This window comes from Lampetra planeri, chromosome 5 (genome assembly GCF_965212315.1).
Source record: "Lampetra planeri chromosome 5, kcLamPlan1.2.h2, whole genome shotgun sequence".
Taxonomy (NCBI): Eukaryota; Metazoa; Chordata; class Hyperoartia; order Petromyzontiformes; family Petromyzontidae; genus Lampetra; species Lampetra planeri.
In genome coordinates, this window is record NC_136111.1 from 4,697,619 (window position 1) to 4,714,889 (window position 17,271).

The window sequence follows — 17,271 nt, forward strand, 5'->3', positions numbered from 1 at the left end:
CCAGTCGCTCACCATGCACACGCGTTCATCACCCACCCACTCACCAGCCAGGCACTCACCACTCACACTACACACACCCGCTCACAACCTACTCGCCAGTCGCTCACCATGCACACGCATTCATCACCCACCCACTCGCCGCTCGCTCTCGGCTTGGCCACAACTTCACACACTCGCCACAGGTTGCACCCTTCACGAAGCCATGCACACAGCTTGACTCAATAGGGAAGCATGGCTGCACTCTACTGATTATATATTATTTTCAATCGGCAGTATAACACGGTTATGTAACGATCTCTCATTACCTTTCGGGCCCTCGGTTTAATAATATAATCACCACTCTGTGTTCCTATACCCCATACGCCCTCTGCAGGTCTCTCGTTGCCATTTTGGATATTTTTTTTCAAATCCCATGTTTCCGCGTGACCTAAATATTGGGGTTGTGATCATTCACGACCACCGTCACCAGCCCCGGCCTCACGAGTCAATGGCTGGGATGGGCTTGCGTGAACCCACTTAACCCATCATGGTGTGCCGTGCTCAATTCACTGCAGGATGGGAGGCCTCTCCTCCTGTAACAATCCACACACGGCACCTGCAACGCGAGATGATTTTTGTTTCACGGCTCACTCTCCTCGGTTGACGAGTCGCTCCTTGCACGTGCAATTCGACGAGTGAAAGCATCGCGAGCTTCAATGCATGCACACGTGAGCGCGTACAAAGCACACCGTGTGGGAGGAATCATTTTCGTGCTGAATTCATAAAACGGGCGTCGCACCCCAGCATTAGCCAGGAGCGCCACGGCCAGCGGGTGCATTCCCACCAGCCATAGTCTCCAAACACAAAAGGTCCCCTGCACAGCCTTCGCAGACTGCCGGGCACAGCGACGGGTTTGACACTGCGCGTTTTTTTGTTGTCCCCGTCTCGTCGTGGGGGTCTGCAGGACTTCCTGCGCGCCTGCCAGGAGCAGATCGAGGGCCTCCTCGAGCACAGCCTGCGGCAGGCCCACGGCACGGGGCCCGCGGGCGGCCCCGACGGCGACCCCAAGGGCCTGGAGGAGCCCGACCTGGCCTGCACCCCCACGGACGTACGCGACGTCAACCTGTGACGAACCAACCGCTGGCGGGCGCCGGGGAAAGAAGACGGCAGAAGAAAAAAACGCACGGCGGGCGAGAGACTGACCGTCGACCGCGGCAGCGCGCGTCGCCTAATAATACGACGACCGCCGCCCGTGCTGCCCCTCCTCCTGCGCCAGCCGGCCGCTCCTCGCGGCGGCAGCACCAGCAGCAAGTCCGTGTGCCTTCCGGAACAGGGCGGCTCGTGTCCATCGCGATGCGGCTCGGGCGGGTGTTGTGACGCGCCCGGCCAGGTGCCGGACGCTTCCTATCCGCCGCTTGGGGTCCCGCCGCTCCGTGTCTGCACCTGCCGTCCCCCGCATCCATCAAAAAAGCGATCGCGACTGGGGGGGGGGGGGGGGGGGTGTGGGTCGGCGGGTGGTGCTCGTCTTCTCCGCTGGTGGTACCCAACAAACAAACCCAGCAGCGCCAATCGCCGCATCCCTTTGGCGTGGACGACTCGCTTTGGTGCCCGCAGGACCGATGCTGTGGATTTTGTCGCGCAAGATAGTGCTTGTTGTGTCGGCGGCCTTGGAGAGGGGGGGTGGGGGGGGAAATAAATATGGTATTTGAACTTGGAACTGTAGGATTGAATTGAAACGACTGCCTTGACGACGTCGCCATCCAAATGGGACGAGTCGTTGGCAAGGAAAGAGACGGTTGAGGGAGAGCGGACCATGTGCGCGCACTGCAAGATTTCAATCCCTGCAAGATGCGCGTGTTTATCTCGCAATTTGCAGGAGATGTGATTTTGTGCTTTTTTATTGATTGTTTTTTATGGTTGTTGGGGAGTTGCTGCGAATGCTGCGGGCTGTTGTGGGAGGGGGTGAGGGGGGAGAAGGGAGAAGGAAGACGACAGGAAGAAGAACTGAAATAAATTCGCCCATTACCCACTCACAAAGGGACCTCTGAAAGGGAAATAAAACAAATATAAAATTAAACAGCGCAGCAGCGCTGGCGTGGCGTTAGCGACGTGCCATGCTTTGCCGGTATTTGGGACAACTCCCTGAACAGAGAGTGAATGGGCAAAACAATGTCAGAGAGAACATCGTTCTTCAATTTTTGACGAAAAATAATTCACCTGGAAAATCCCCCTTGCCGTGACGGAACATCTTGTTTGAAAGGTTGTCCGGGTTGTCATTTGAGGCGATGTGCACCCTCACCGCGTGCAAATCGGCGCCGCGCAAACCTAAACCTGTTCTGAGAGCGCTTATTTCTTTCAACCGCATTGCGCAGGGACTTTGGAAGGTCTTTGATCGTGCTGTGGCGCACACTGTTACCACGCTTTTGATATCCAAGAACCTTCTGTTTCAGGTAGCAAAAAACCTCCTTCGGTCAGCCGACAAGGTGCTCGCGAGTGCACGAGTCATCCTCGATCTGAGCGCCGCATTTGTCTCCATCGATCATCCAAATTCTTCTCCCACGCCTTGAAACCATTGATGGGAATTTCTCTGCTCAGCCCTGTGATTTGGCTTCGCTCCTTCACCACAACACAATCTGTCTCGCAAAAATGGCTTCACATCAACCGTCGAACCAGTCCTTGTATGGTGTCCCACAGGGCTCCGTCCATGGACTCCTGATTCTCAATATTCACCTCGTGCCCCTGAGTTCATTGCCTAAGCAACTTGGACTGACGTCACGCAGATATATCCCCACCTCTCCTCCCACCCGCGATCCACGGCAGCCGACTCCCAACTTCACTATAATGAATGAAGTCATGGCTGAACCAGAACTACCTATACAACTCAACATAGCCAAAACCAAATATTTTTTTTCTCCTCGATCTCGTCTTCTCTCGTGTTGACTATCGCAATGCTCCGTTGCTCGCGGTTGCAACCGATGTCTTGGGCCGACTGCAGCTGGCCCAGAATACGGCCGCCGGGGTGCTAACGCGGACCCCATCCCGCGAGCAAATTCATCGCCCCAATAATAATAATAAAACCTCTGCATTGGCTTCCAATTAAACGGTCCTGCGGTGACCGACGGAGGCTCTGCATGCGCTGCGCCGAGACGATGGAATGCCCTGCCCCACCACCAGTTGTTAAGACAGGCGAGGTCGCCTTGCCCTGTCTCGCTCTCCTCTAAAGACCTCGAACTGTTTTGCCTGCAGGGCCTACAGTGAACTCCGGACTACCTTGTAGTATTTATATTTCCTAACTCCGTGCATGGCGCACCGAGACCCCTGCATGAATTGCGCCTTCGTAAATGTCAATTATGATTATCATCACAGTGCCTTTCTCGTCTTGTCGGATAGGAAGCGTCTTTTCTTCGCTGTAACCTCCCTGCCTTCATAACTTTGAGAAGGGGCGGGGGAAGGAACCCTTGACCCCCCTGCCCTGTCGGTGGGAGGGGGGGGATCTCGCCCACAGGACTTTTTTTGTGGGACCACGTTGCGTGCCATTGCCGATGCGTGACCACATGACCAGCGATTGGAAGCATCCGTCTGTTTGTGCAGTCTTGGAAATGGAAAAAGGTTTTCTTCTAAAAGAGAAATTGCCTCGTAAAATGCGTTGTGGCTTTAGAGCTGCTAAGAGAGGTGGTGTGTGCGGTAAGGGCTGCCATTTCACTCCGTTTAAATTAGATTTTGTTGCATTTGAAACGTTTTAAAATGTTGTCATTTTACTGCCACTGTGAGCGCATTCACTGCCAAGTTTGTGCCTTTCCTGCGCTCTGCATTCGTCGACAAACGGCAACACTTTGAAGCGTAACCTTTCACTTTCTAAAGGGTGCCCGCCCCACTCCTCCGATTGAAATCGAAGCCAATAAATCGAGAGATTCCTCATTGGTCGATACGCGTCGGCCGCTTCACGTTCGTATAATTTTTTGCCGCGAATTTAATCACAAACGTTTCCGTCTTTTATTTAAACGAGCAATAAGGCCCCCCCCCCCCCGCCCCGCCGCCAAAATAATGCTGCTCGGGGCTCGTTGGGAGAATGAAGCCACGCGTCTTCGTGAATCACTCCGCATCAAATCACACGGCAGAGCACTTTTTTCGCCTCCCCTTTGGGTCGAGATTTTCGACTCCAAACCCCCCCCCCCCCACGTGTCGAGGCAGGAAAATGGCGATGGGAGTGTTTCGAGAAGAGGGAAGCGCGCGCGCCATGTGTGTGGGGTTCCTTTTCTGTTGTTACCTCCTCGTGGGAGCAGGGGCAGCCGACGCTCTCTCTGTGTCGTCCAATTTTCGTCAAAACATTCCAAAAAATATATAAATATATATAGCGCCTAAAACAAAAGTGGGGGGGGGGGAGGGGTAAAACACGACGGTCGTAACCGATGATGCATTCCGCAAGCGTCGCCTGCTCGTGTTGTGTATAAACTAGCGGCAACTGTTGACTCGGTAAATAATAACGGTGTGTTAAACATTCCCGAATCGTGATACGCCATAGAAAGATTGTAGACTGGTAGGGAGGCGCTAGGCATCGTGTACCGTTCGTAGGGCAAGAGACGAAAATAATATTTCGCGGAGAAATATCTCCATTATTTGCTGTCAAGTGTGGTTACAGTTCTGCCGAAGGATTCGGTTAGTTTTTTACGAGGTTGTAGGGGCTAGGTGGTAAGTGTTTCCCAGCTGGGAGTGAAATGAATGTGACGAGTGTGTTTCGTGGAGGGCAACTCCGATGTAAGTTGGTTATTTTGGATGTGTTGCGTGGCATGATGTGTCCGCCCGCGGGCACGCTGGGAGCGAGAGGTTCTGTCGGTTTAGGCGGCAGGGTTGTTGTATGTTGGCGTGCGCTGGTGGCGAAAACGCGACCGCACGTGTTGCGAGCGTCAGGACGTCGCGTGGCATCTGGGCCCCGTGGAGCCGCGCGCTGCCAGCTAGGGGACCGATCCCCGAGTTGAGCGGTCGGGGAGGACGAGATGGGAGAGGAGGAGGCTGGAGAAGGAGGAGAGGGACTTTGATGAATAAGAGAGACTTCGTGGAGGTTTTGTGTAGGGGGGTTTGGGTACATCCCTGGCATCTCCCGCACACAGACAAAAAGCAAAAACGCTGATGTGAGCGCGGGGTGCGGGGAGTTGGGGAATGAAAGGACCTCGCGAGACGAGCGGCGCGAGTTGCTAAAGCTGCTTGACATTTTTTTTATAATCAGTGCCTGTTGCCGTGACGTCGGTTTATAAATATTAACCTTGTGCTGCTATTTTATTAAACACACGTTGTATGACCTTTTATTATTATTATTATCATCATCAAAACAATGACCTTAAATATAGTAGACCAGTTTATTTTAATCGTTTTTTTTTTATTGGATCCGAATGTTAACGTCGCCGCGGTTGTAAATTAAACGTGCCCGTTTTTGTGTAACCATCGCTAACCCCATCCGCCCCCTCCCCCCCCCCCCCCAAAAAAAAACCTGCGCTGTGCCACCAACAAACCGGACCCACCCACCCCTCACTTTGCCCAAATCTGCAGAATGACGAGGTACTGTGCAGTCGCATCAAGGTGGCCGGTCGGGCAGGATCGTGAGGGGGGGGGGGACATTCATAATGACCCGTGTCAGAGACACTGAATCGGCACTGTTGGCGAACATCGTTTCGACTCCTTCCTCCAGCCACCAATGCGTGAGATTGGCTTCTGACGTGTATTGTGTCCACGGCGGTCTGATTGTTGCCTGCAAACAAGTGCGCCGTAAGAATTAACAAATACGTTCCTGCTTAAATTGGCTCTCGACGGCTGGAGTAGAAAATCAAAATAGTCGAGTGGCTGACAGAAGGCGAAACTGTTTCTTTGAATCATGGATCGCCTTCTGATATTGAACTGGCGGAAGGGAAATTATCGGTGATGAAATCCCAACTCTCCGTTTGTGTCTTTTTTGGGTCGTCGTACCGCGCGTCTGGTTCGGCAAGGTGTCCCGACGTTTCGCTCCATGACGAGCTGGGAGTTTCGTCGGGAACTAGATCGTTCAGTTTTGGAAGAACACTCAAAATGCATCGGAGCTGTGTACAGCGCAGCTGTGAAAATCCACCTGCTCATTTTCATGTCGAGTTGAGGTCCCTGCAAAGTCAAGCTCTGGAGTGTGCCATTGTGCGCCTGTTCCATTATAATTTATAGATTTCAGGCACGGACACAGGTAGTATTTGATCAAGTTGCTAACGTGGTGCGCATGTTTCTAGCAAACTTTGGCAATGTGGATTGATCGATCAACTCTTCGTCCATCCTCCCCTTCGATTCGATGTTTTCCCATACGGTGGGTGGAGTTTGATCAGCCACGGTTTATGAGTTCGTGTCCAGTTTGGCAAGTGGACAGCGTCATGAGTAGCCTGGTGAATATCTGAAACTCTGCCGGTGAATGATCGAAGCGGGCAGTGGCGTTAACTGTGTGGGTCGACGGTTTTGAGTTTGGCGATCGCGTTCCAGCGGTTGGATACTCTTACAGTTTTGCCATCTGTGCAAGGGGTTTTATATTCCCTTTTTTGGCGGGGGTGATTGTGAATCAAAGGCTCCCCCCCCCCCCCCAAACTTCGCCGCTCGAAAAGTTGGAACGGGACACTTTCTGGACTCAACTCCGTTGTTTCGGCCACTCGCCGGAGATACACCGCCCGGGTGGGATAAATTTCTCCGTGCGCGCCCTCCTTCTTAAACCGCACCGCCGTTAGCCAACGCTTCACGCCCGTCAACTGCACGCTAACGATGAACTAAAACCGTCACGCGACTATTTTATTTCTCAAGTTTTCGTTTAGCTTAGTCGCATCGGGGGCGGGGGGGGGTGTTGTTTTTTTTTTGAAAGTGAGAAAGCAAATTGAGGGGAGAAGTTGCGCACGAGGGGTGGAGGGAAAAAGATTTCGCTCGACTGCCGCCACATCCCCCAATAGCACCGACACACGACCGGCTAAGTTGACCCGACCCCGCGGCATTAACACATTAACAACGACTTTGCATTGTTGTTAATGTGTCTCACACGTTGGCGACCAAGGCACAGGATGTGGCTCGTTGAAACCTCTTTTAAGTGATGGTGATGATGTAAAGTCTCGCTTTTTGTTGTTGTTGCCGTTATCGTTTTTAATTGTAAGCATTTTGGTGGATGTCGTCGATTTCATCGTTCTTACTCTCCAGAAAGAAAAAAAAATGCCATATTCAGTACCTCACCTGAGCTGCTAACACAGATCACACGGATGAATGGGTGCGTCCGCTACGATGGCCGCTTTGTTTTTGTGACGTTTGCTGCTCTCCTCACCACAGGTGCTTCAGTGCCACCACGATGGCCAGGGTGCCCCCCTCATGCTGGCATTCACAAACCGTACCCCCACCACGTTTTCGTGCCCCCCCCCCCTGCCCACGTATACACGAGAAGGTTCAAGCCGCCCCTTGCAGATGTGGACACGTGACAACCCGTTCTCCAAACAGGGTCTTTGGACGATAGGCCAAAGAGAGACAAATCTCTAATGGCAGTTTACGACCGTGGGGGGCTTTATGTGATGGACCAAGAGACCAGTCCGGTGGGTTTTAAGACCACGGACTGACAAGACTATGATGATCGTCTTCAATGCACCGACACACTAATCCCCAATGGGATCTTGAGAAAGTATTGTAAATTGACAAAGGTGGGTCTCCGATGGGCATTGGTTCTCCTTTTTCACCGCCTTAATACTGTCGCTTCATATAATCGGCTGTTTCTGCTCTATGCCAAATTGATTTGGGGTAGCATCATTCTTGGGTTGATTTGATTATGTAACCCCTGAATTGAAACGAACCTAAATTTGCAGTTTTTGTGATCGCAATTACCTTGCGGTGGACATACCAGGGAGTTTTGATTTGGACACAGCTCAGCTGGTGGAACGGTAGGGTCCCATTTAAGAGATAGTGAGTTGCGATTGTCCATCGTGAGTGATTTAAATGAGCATGACCTGGGCCAATGCCTCACGGAAAGTCACGAGCCGTTGTCCATGTGGAGTTTCCAACACTGTCTCACCAGCCTCTTAAGATGCGCCGCTGTCCAATACCCTTTGAACTATGATCCCACATTTGAAGCTTTCATGACTGTAGGAATCCATACTCTTTGGTTTTTTCGCCTACTTCAGCAGTTTGTTTTTGCTGTAGTTGTCCCACCTGATGTTCGATTGCTTGTGTGGCAATCGAAACGTCGTGATCTATTATTTTTCTACCTACGTGACTTTTTCCCCGAAAGAACAAAAGAGTATGATCCCACAATTTAAATTCTGATTTAACTGGGCAAAGCCAGTGTGCCGGTGGTGGGAGTACGGTTCGTAAGTGTGCATTCCCCGTGTCACTCTCGCAATAAACTTGAATGCAAACACTGAGTGCGGTGTCCGTGCGCGACGTTGTGGGTATTTGTCGGTCACACAGCTTGGTATGTGTGCGTGGAATTTTAAAAAGGGGCATTGAGTGCTCAAAGTTATTAATTCAAACATTTCTTTTAATGTAATTGTCCATTTGACCATCTTGCACAGCCTTTGTCAACACAATAAAGTTTGCAAGGAAATCGTGGCTTTTCGTCGCTTTCTTTGATTGTTTGTAAATCCCTCCCGTTGACGTTGCAACCTCCACTTAGTGGTCGAGTTCATATCGAGAAGTGCTGTAACTCATGAACATCAATGGAAGAAACTACTCGAAAAAACACTGCGTTAGGAAGCGTCTAAATGCAACCACATCCTGCTATCTCAAGGAGCATAAACTATCACCTAAACTCTGGTCATCCTCGCAGCAGCTTTTGGCTAACCATCGAACAAAGACGGGCACTGCATCGCGCTTTCAGGCGCTCTTCCGATATTAGGAAGCCACTGGAGCTGTATGCATTTTTAAATCTACGTGGAAAAGCTATTAAAAACTGCATTGTTTAGTTTGCTGTCCTTCCCCCCGCACCTCCGGTTTGCACGGTTGGCTACATCCAGTGCAAAAGAAGTTCAACAGGATGACGTGGATGGAAAATAAATGTTACAAGCCACACATGCCTGATCATTGCAAAACATGCTCCACGTAATTGAGGGCTCATTCAAATTAAGACCGAGATCTTGTGTGCAGAGCTCATTCACATTAAGACTGATCTTGTGTGTGGGCGTGCTTGTCCCAGGCGACATAGAACGTGCCGATTAAGAAGTGTGCCGTAACCTGGGGCTATTCCACAATATTGAGGCGTGCATCGCATGTGAAGACTTGCCTATCTCAATGTGAGCAGAGTGATACACTTCCAAAGGTCGACTTGTTATAGTTGAAATTGCACCGGTGCATAACTTAGAGCTCACCACCTGTATTTAAAACACGAACAAATCGCTTTATAAACAAGTTTAATAATATATGTTGTAGAACACCTGCAGAGTAGTTGTGGCTTGTAGCATAGTAAGTTGGCTTCTGGCCTGTCTACAGATATGTTCCGTGTTATTCTCTTTTCTGCATTTTCTTCAGGCATTCCAGTTTTTTGCGTGTGTGGGAAGCAGTTACATGTGTATTGCGATATGGAATGGGTGCGCACTAGCTATCTAAAGCTAGATATATATTTTTTATAGCTTGTGTGGGTGGGGATTTACATTGAATCGCGTGAACAAAATCCAGTTGATCCAGTTCACATCTGATACGATGACATCAGATATGATGTGAACTGACAGCTCAAGTGTAAAAGCAGCTACAGTTCCAGAAGTGATATTTGTGGGAAGAGGAGGGATTAGGAGTTATGGGGTCAATGCTTTGCACTGTTTCCACATTACCACACCCAGTTTTATGCGTGCCAAAACCTACGCTGCTGCCCGAACCATGCAAGCAGCGTGCCAAGCCAGTCCAAGGCGTGTCCTCAAACCGCACGACCTTGTCTCGCGCCCTAGCCCCCTGGCACATGTGGCCAAATCTCAGGAATTCACTTGCCCGCTTGGCAGAAATCTAGCCGACGTTGGGGTGGTGGTGATTAGCAAATGCTCTTTTGAAAGATAATTGGTTGTGGCGTTTAATGGTTGCACACCTTAGCTTATGGTAAACCGATTGCAATTCCACTTCTTTCTTTTTCATTTCGAAATGTTGTTGCCGTTATCACGTGCGATTGGTGTCATTAGACGAAGTATGAAATCGGGTCTCGTACTGAGCAGTGCAATGCTTGGTGTTAGAGAATGATCCACCCAAGCGGATGCCACACAGCGACCTCTGAGATGCTTTCGAGTGATCTTTGGTCCACACAGTAGGGTCCAGCACTATCCATCTCACACCGAAAGTAACCTTCGCTAAGAAATTCAAGTTAATATTTTGTAATTCTCAGAGCTAAAAATGTGATGGGTTTTTTTTCTTAATGTCCATTGGTGACCAGGCTGAGAACTTCAAAACACTACACCTGGGAGCCCGGTTTAATCACAGGCAGCTACCTGGATTTGAACCCAGGCCAACGCCCTGACCTCTGAGCCCCCTGGGGACCTCGTCACCAGTCTCAAAGCCAATGTAGCCAAGTCATTGAGAGGCGAGTGATGCAACGTCATCGGTCTCTCAAAGCCGAGTTGACTTCCTAAGGGTTCAGACTGGATTAGAAGTTGGTCCGTGCAGAAGCGTTGTGCACAGTATTGGAAGTACGCCTCCACACCACGGTTCTGGCCAGCAGGTTTGAAAATCAGAGAACAGTCCAACGAGCATGCATTTTAACGTGTGCGCAGAGACAACGTCAGAATGTGGTCCCAGATGCTGATGGTTGGCTCATATGGATGGGGACATTGATCAGTGAGCACACCTGCAAAAAAACAGTGGGAGGCAGCACACACACACACACACAAAGGGTTGTAAACATTTACAATATCTCAAGTGATTGTGCAGACCAGCAGCCAACGCTTGCCACTGAGCCATTTCTGACACCGGTACAGCGATCATGCACTCCAGGATGTTGAATGCAATACTCCTATACTCTTTGGTTCTTTCGGCAAAGTCACGTAGGTATAAAATATTTCACGACTTAATACTCCTTCCAAGAACAGTGGTGTGGCCCACTGACTGAATCACCTTCCCGCAGCAATGTCATCATCATGAGCTACAGTATGACCAATCCAGATCTGGATTAAAGCCCCTCCAATCATGGCCACCTCTCACGGTCTTGCGGTGTAATAATCCATCTTGCATCTATGACTGTGTACCCACGAAAACCTCAGTCTCCAGACTCTTTTTCAGGAGGGCCCTGCCAAGTTTTCGCAGTAGGGGGCGACGATTGTAGGTATATTTCAACCGGGTCATTTGTAGGTAATTTTTTTAAATTTAGACTGCCATGCCAGCACAAAATGGCCGACTTTTGCGAATGATGTTTAACGTCCACTGCAAATCTGACGGTTTATATATATTTTTTATCATTAATACACCTACAATAGTAAATCAGGGCGGCCGATAAATTAAAACCATTAACCTGTACAACAAGCGGCAAACACGTTAGTGCTGGGCACGTGCCCATGAATCTGCATAAACAAAAGCTTGGCATTTACACTGAAGTCACCTGCTTGAATTTAGCCCGAATCTTGTCCAGGTTTTCCTGCAGCTCAGGATGGGTCGCATCCTGGATCGGACAGCTGCGGATGAGCAAGGATAGCGCCTCCAAAGCCTTGAGTTTTCGGCTAAAAACACAAAGCAATTCCACAGGTAAGGGTACATTCGTACCGGGCTTTACGACCCAAAACCACATCCACCTCCACAACCGTACCCATCATGATCACCAGCAATGCTCTTATCCACTGCTGGATTAAGGCCTCCCCAAGCCCTCACCAATCCCTTATGGTCCCACAATCCTCTTGGGCGTATATCCTCCATGACCTGCCACTCCATCACTCGTTTCCATCATCCAACAACGTGCCCTGCTCAACACCGCTTTCTTTTCTTAACAGTAAATATTATCTTCTTGGTTCTTTCGGTAAAGTCACGTAGAAGGGAGATAGTAAAACGAGTAGGATGCCGACCTATCCGTACAGATTTAGTTTTGATCTCCTTCTATGTGTGGGATTTCTCCTGCCACTCCGGTTTACTCCTGTAAGCAAAGATAATTAATAAAGTGTTGGCCAAAATTCACAAGGAATTGTCCAAACATTACTCTTGGAAAAGTGTCCCAAATCTCAAATCAATAAAGTATGATTATTACCTTGACTTCACATCGCTTTCACCTCCTCTTTGCAGCAGGCTCTGCCAGGTAACCGTGAAGCCATAGTAGAATGCGACCTGATGAAGATCACATAACACAGTCCACTTACCTCATTAAAATAAAATAACTATTTACAGCCCTTTGTCAATTTGCTGCTTGATTAAAGCCTATAACTCTCCATATCGGCTCAAATCAATCATGGGGGGGTGGGTTGTTTGACCACATACTGATTAGTGTGGGTTGGAGTGAAGGTGGTGGCGGTGAGAGAGAGATATATAAGGACCAGAATGTGCTGTCTGTCTGATACAGCACATGCAGAAAAGTGTATGGAACAAATGTGGAAGCAGTGACGTACATATTCTTTGGGTCTTTCGGTAAAGTCACATAGATACGTTCAAATTATTACAAATAAATCAGTAAACTACGACGTTTCGATCACAACACAAGCCCTCGTCATCAGGAGGAACAAAATGATCGAAACATCGTAGTTTTTTGTTTATTGAATTTTTATTAATTTGAACCTATCTACGTGACTTTACCGAAAGACCCAAAAAATATTAATTCCTGCAGTCATGAAAGCTTTTAAGTCAAGATTCAGTGACGTACAGTTGAAATTCCTGTACTGCCCTCGACTGCCCAACGTGGAGTGGGCGGGCGGGGAGCACGTTTCTCAAGGGTAGGTTAAACCTCCCTCCGAGAGCGAGACGCCTGCTGGCAGTCGGATGATCAGAGTTTGTAGGTCGTGATAACGAAAGGGGCTTCTTGGTTAACATCGTTGTTACCGAAAAAACCAAAGAATATGAATCCTTGCAGTCACCAAAGGTTCAAATCTAGAATTAACATCGTTGTGTTTAGTTTGTTGTCCTTCCAGTCCGCCTGTGCCCGCCCCAGCACCTCCGATTGGCTCCATACGTTACCTCGGCCGCGACGGCGCCTCCGTGCCTGACGCCGAGCTGCCAGCCCTCGACGAGACCCTGCCGTCGGCCCCGCTCAAACCCCTCCTCGCGACCCTGGACCTGTCTCCTGTGGTGGCAATGGGCGAGACGAGGAGGGGGGAGGAGGAGGAGGAATAGGACGCACAAACACGGGCATGTCGTTTCATGGGCACGCGCACGCATTTGTAAAAAAAAAAATTGGCAACATGGCTCAACGTGCGCATGAAACGGCTAATCCAGACACATTCCAGTATGGTGGGAAAGTAGTTAAGCCTGCTCCTTTACACTTGCTGCCAACAGACGTGACTTTTGACAGCCGTGTGCGTCGCTGACAATGGCCGGGGCAAGTCAACGCAGTGTACATTCACGTCGCGTCTTAATGTGGCCGCATCTCAGAGGTGATGTATTGCAACAGTGGGCATGGTCGGTCAAAGGCAGAGGAGGGGAGAATTTCGTTCTTGAGCATGGACTTGAATAGCGGCAGGCAGTCGACAGCACGGATGACAGGGGTAAGGGAGTGGCCAGACCGTATGGGCAGCAGAGGAGAATGAGCGATCTCCTCATATGACAAGGGCTTTGATTGGAAAGCCTCAATTATTGGAGCGGATATTTCATGGAGGGGAGTAGATGAGAGGGGGAGACGTAGGAGAATAGAGTGAAATATGAGGGAAGAGGTAGGAGAGTGTGTGGAGGGTAGTAGAGTGAGATGAGAGGGGAGAGGTAGGAGAGTGCGTGGAGGGGAGTAGAGTGAGATAAGAGGGGGAGAGGTAGGAGAGTGCGTGGAGGGGAGTAGAGTGAGAGGGGAGAGGTAGGAGAGTGCGTGGAGGGGGGTAGAGTGAGGTGAGAGGGGAGAGGTAGGAGAGTGCGTGGAGGGGAGTAGAGTGAGATGAGAGGGGAGAGGTAGGAGAGTGCGTGGAGGGGAGTAGAGTGAGATGAGAGGGGAGAGGTAGGAGAATGCGTGGAGGGGAGTAGAGTGAGAGGGGAGATGAAAGGTAGGAGAGTGCGTGGAGGGGGGTAGAGTGAGGTGAGAGGGGAGAGGTAGGAGAGTGCGTGGAGGGGAGTAGAGTGAGATGAGAGGGGAGAGGTAGGAGAATGCGTGGAGGGGAGTAGAGTGAGAGGGGAGAGGAAAGGTAGGAGAGTGCGTGCAGGGGAGTAGAGTGAGATGAGAGGGGAGAGGTAGGAGAGTGCGTGGAGGGGAGTAGAGTGAGATGAGAGGGGAGAGGTAGGAGAGTGCGTGGAGGGGAGTAGAGTGAGATGAGAGGGGAGAGGTAGGAGAATGCGTCGAGGGGAGTAGAGTGAGAGGGGAGAGGAAAGGTAGGAGAGTGCGTGGAGGGGAGTAGAGTGAGATGAGAGGGGAGAGGTAGGGGAGTGCGTGGAGGGGAGTAGAGTGAGATGAGAGGGGAGAGGTAGGAGAGTGCGTGGAGGGGGGTAGAGTGAGATGAGAGGGGAGAGGTAGGAGAGTGCGTGGAGGGGAGTAGAGTGAGAGGGGAGAGGAAAGGTAGGAGAGTGCGTGGAGGGGAGTAGGGTGATATGAGAGGGGAGAGGTAGGAGAGTGCGTGGAGGGGAGTAGAGTGAGATGAGAGGGGAGAGGTAGGAGAGTGCGTGGAGGGGAGTAGAGTGAGAGGGGAGATGGAAGGTAGGAGAGAGCGTGGAGGGGAGTAGAGTGAGATGAGAGGGGAAGAGGTAGGAGAGTGCGTGGAGGGGAGTAGAGTGAGATGAGAGGGGAGAGGTAGGAGAGTGCGTGGAGGGGAGTAGAGTGAGATGAGATGGGAGAGGTAGGAGAGTGCGTGGAGGGGAGTAGAGTGAGATGAGAGGGGAAGAGGTAGGAGAGTGCGTGGAGGGGAGTAGAGTGAGATGAGAGGGGAGAGGTAGGAGAGTGTGTGGAGTGGAGTAGAGTGAGATGAGAGGGGAGAGGCAAAAGAGTGCGTGGAGGGGAGTAGAGTGAGATGAGAGGGGACAGGTAGGAGAGTGCCTGGAGGGGGGTAGAGTCAGATGAGAGGGGAGAGGTAGGAGAGTGTGTGGAATAGTGAGATGATAGGGGAGAGGTAGGAGAGTGCGTGGAGGGGAGTAGAGTGAGATGAGAGGGGAGAGGTAGGAGAGTGTTTGGAGGGGGGTAGAGTGAGATGAGAGGGTTGAGGTAGGAGAGTGTGTGGAATAGAGCGAGCTGAGAGGTGAAGAGGTAGGAAATAGCGCAAAAGTCTCAGGCACTCCTGTGCCTGGATAAGTAAATGGGCCAGGAGAACTCCTGGCCTAGATGTTGAGTAAGAACACCAAGTTAGTGCCTTAGCAAGTTGTAGTACAACTACGTTTGTACAGTCCCGTTAAGTCAATCCACTGCTAAAACGAGGGTCTCCGCACATCGTCGTGCAGGGGTCGTGGGGTGAAGTTATTTGACCATACTTCACCACGCCCGTCAATCCCACGTAAAAAAAAGAAGTGGGGTCAATAGAAGTGCAGTACAACACTTGATTTGACTGCACCGCCCACCCACGTGTAGTGATTATATTCTGCAAACGCTGCTCTTGTTATCGTGAGATGGAATCGTATTTTAATTATAATGAATATGCATTTATGTGTTCATAACATAGCTTTTTTTTTCTTTGGGTTAAATCGCGTAAATATATAATTGTGTCGTTAACCCCGCCACCACCCGACACAGCCAATTTAGTAGGCTGTGTCATGTAAACAGAACGTGCCAATACGTTACCAATACAGCACATCGGTTGTGTTGGAGAGCAAATCCACAACATTTACAATATATTTATATATTTGTCGACAACAACAACAAAGCCACCCGTCCCGTCTCATCACCGTTCCGGAGCCATCACGATCGAGTCGAAAATATCCCCCGCGACGTCTCCGTGACTCTCCATGGATTACAGCCTCTCCCCTCCCTCCCTCGCCGTCACGCACACACATACACGTGTATATATTTACGTTGTGTGAGTGTGTGTCACTGTCGTAATGTCAATTGTTACAACAGTGCCACACTTTCATATTCTCGCTCGCTGATGCCTCGTGCCGACAACACGTGTCGGCCCCTCCCCCCCATCCCCCCCTCCCCCCATCGAGCAACCGCGTTGCGAGTTGCCATCTTGGTTAGGGACACGATTGACTTCGGAGTATTTTTTTGTTTAATTTTGTTTAATTTGTGTCGTCTTTCTCTTTTTTTAACGTAGCAACAACTTAACCGCTGGTTAACCCGTTACGGGTTAACTCGGTTGTAATTGTGTAGAAGGGGGAGTTGAGTTTTTTTTCGGGTCCGTGCTGCGTACAGACGTTTTAATGCGGGTTAAACAAAAATGTCTCTGTGTTTATCCGCTTGTGATGGGTCTTTGTGAGGGTGAACGTTGAGATTAAGGGCCACGCGGGTGACCAATACGGTCTGTAATCAGGTAGGCACTGATAAAGGGGTTGATAGGTATGCGAGTTACATACAAGTGTGTAAAGAAAACACACTGTGGCATTTAAAAGTACAAATGTTTACTATTTTTTTTTATGTTACCAGATGATGCCCACTGAGCTAAATATGTAGATATTTTTCAGAAGCGAACTGGCCATCGCAAATGTTAGCTCAACGAAGTGGCTTATCCATGTGGACATTTATAGCATTGTGACGTTTCGGGCAATGACCCTTCATCATAGCACACAGCACTGTTTTTGACAAATGTGGATTTTTTATATCATTATTACCACTGCCCGTGCACCATTACCAACGCAACAGCAGTAGCAAATTGTTTAAATGTTGTAGCGTTGTATAGTGATAGGTAGGGTAACTGTACCACGTCAAGGTTCAATACAAATAACGGCGACGTCCCTTAGAAACATGGCCGCCAAGTTGCAGAGCCTCGTTTCGCGGGACGCTACGGAACCCCCGCGAGTTCAAAACTCGCTTTGTGAAATGGATCACAGACAGGGTGTCCCGTGTGTCATTCCCATGTTGCACGAGGATTTCCCCCCCCCCTCGCTTCCCCCACCCACCCCTCGCCTCCCCCCGTCGCCTCCCCCCCCCACCCACTTCTCGCCTCCTACCCATCCCTCGCCTCCCCCACCCCTCGCCGCCTCCCCTTCGCCCCCCTCCCAACCCACCCTTCACCCCCCCACCCACCCTTCGCCCCCCCCACCCACCTTTCGGCCCCCCCCACACACCTTTCGCCAGCCCCACCCACCTTTCGTCCCCCCCCA

General features: G+C 50.4%; 2 protein-coding genes across 2 annotated transcripts in view; one reads left to right on the top strand and one right to left on the bottom strand.

The window, feature by feature from the left end:
- Positions 1 to 8,551, top strand: part of CCND1 (cyclin D1) — a 34,355-nt gene extending 25,804 nt beyond the window's left edge. Inside the window, exon 5 of the mRNA XM_078594174.1 lies at positions 944 to 8,551. Coding sequence (XP_078450300.1) covers positions 944 to 1,108 — 165 coding nt within the window. The 3' untranslated portion in view covers positions 1,109 to 8,551. The remainder of the gene's footprint in view (positions 1 to 943) is intronic.
- LTO1 (LTO1 maturation factor of ABCE1) lies at positions 8,468 to 16,120 on the bottom strand. Its single transcript, XM_078594175.1, has 5 exons — positions 15,898 to 16,120; positions 13,069 to 13,174; positions 12,152 to 12,228; positions 11,516 to 11,633; positions 8,468 to 10,768 (listed from the first exon to the last, which is right to left on the bottom strand). The coding sequence occupies exons 1-5, from the start codon at positions 15,957 to 15,959 to the stop codon at positions 10,703 to 10,705; spliced, it is 429 nt and encodes a 142-aa protein (XP_078450301.1). The 5' UTR covers positions 15,960 to 16,120; the 3' UTR covers positions 8,468 to 10,702.
- Positions 16,121 to 17,271: the final 1,151 nt, after the last annotated feature.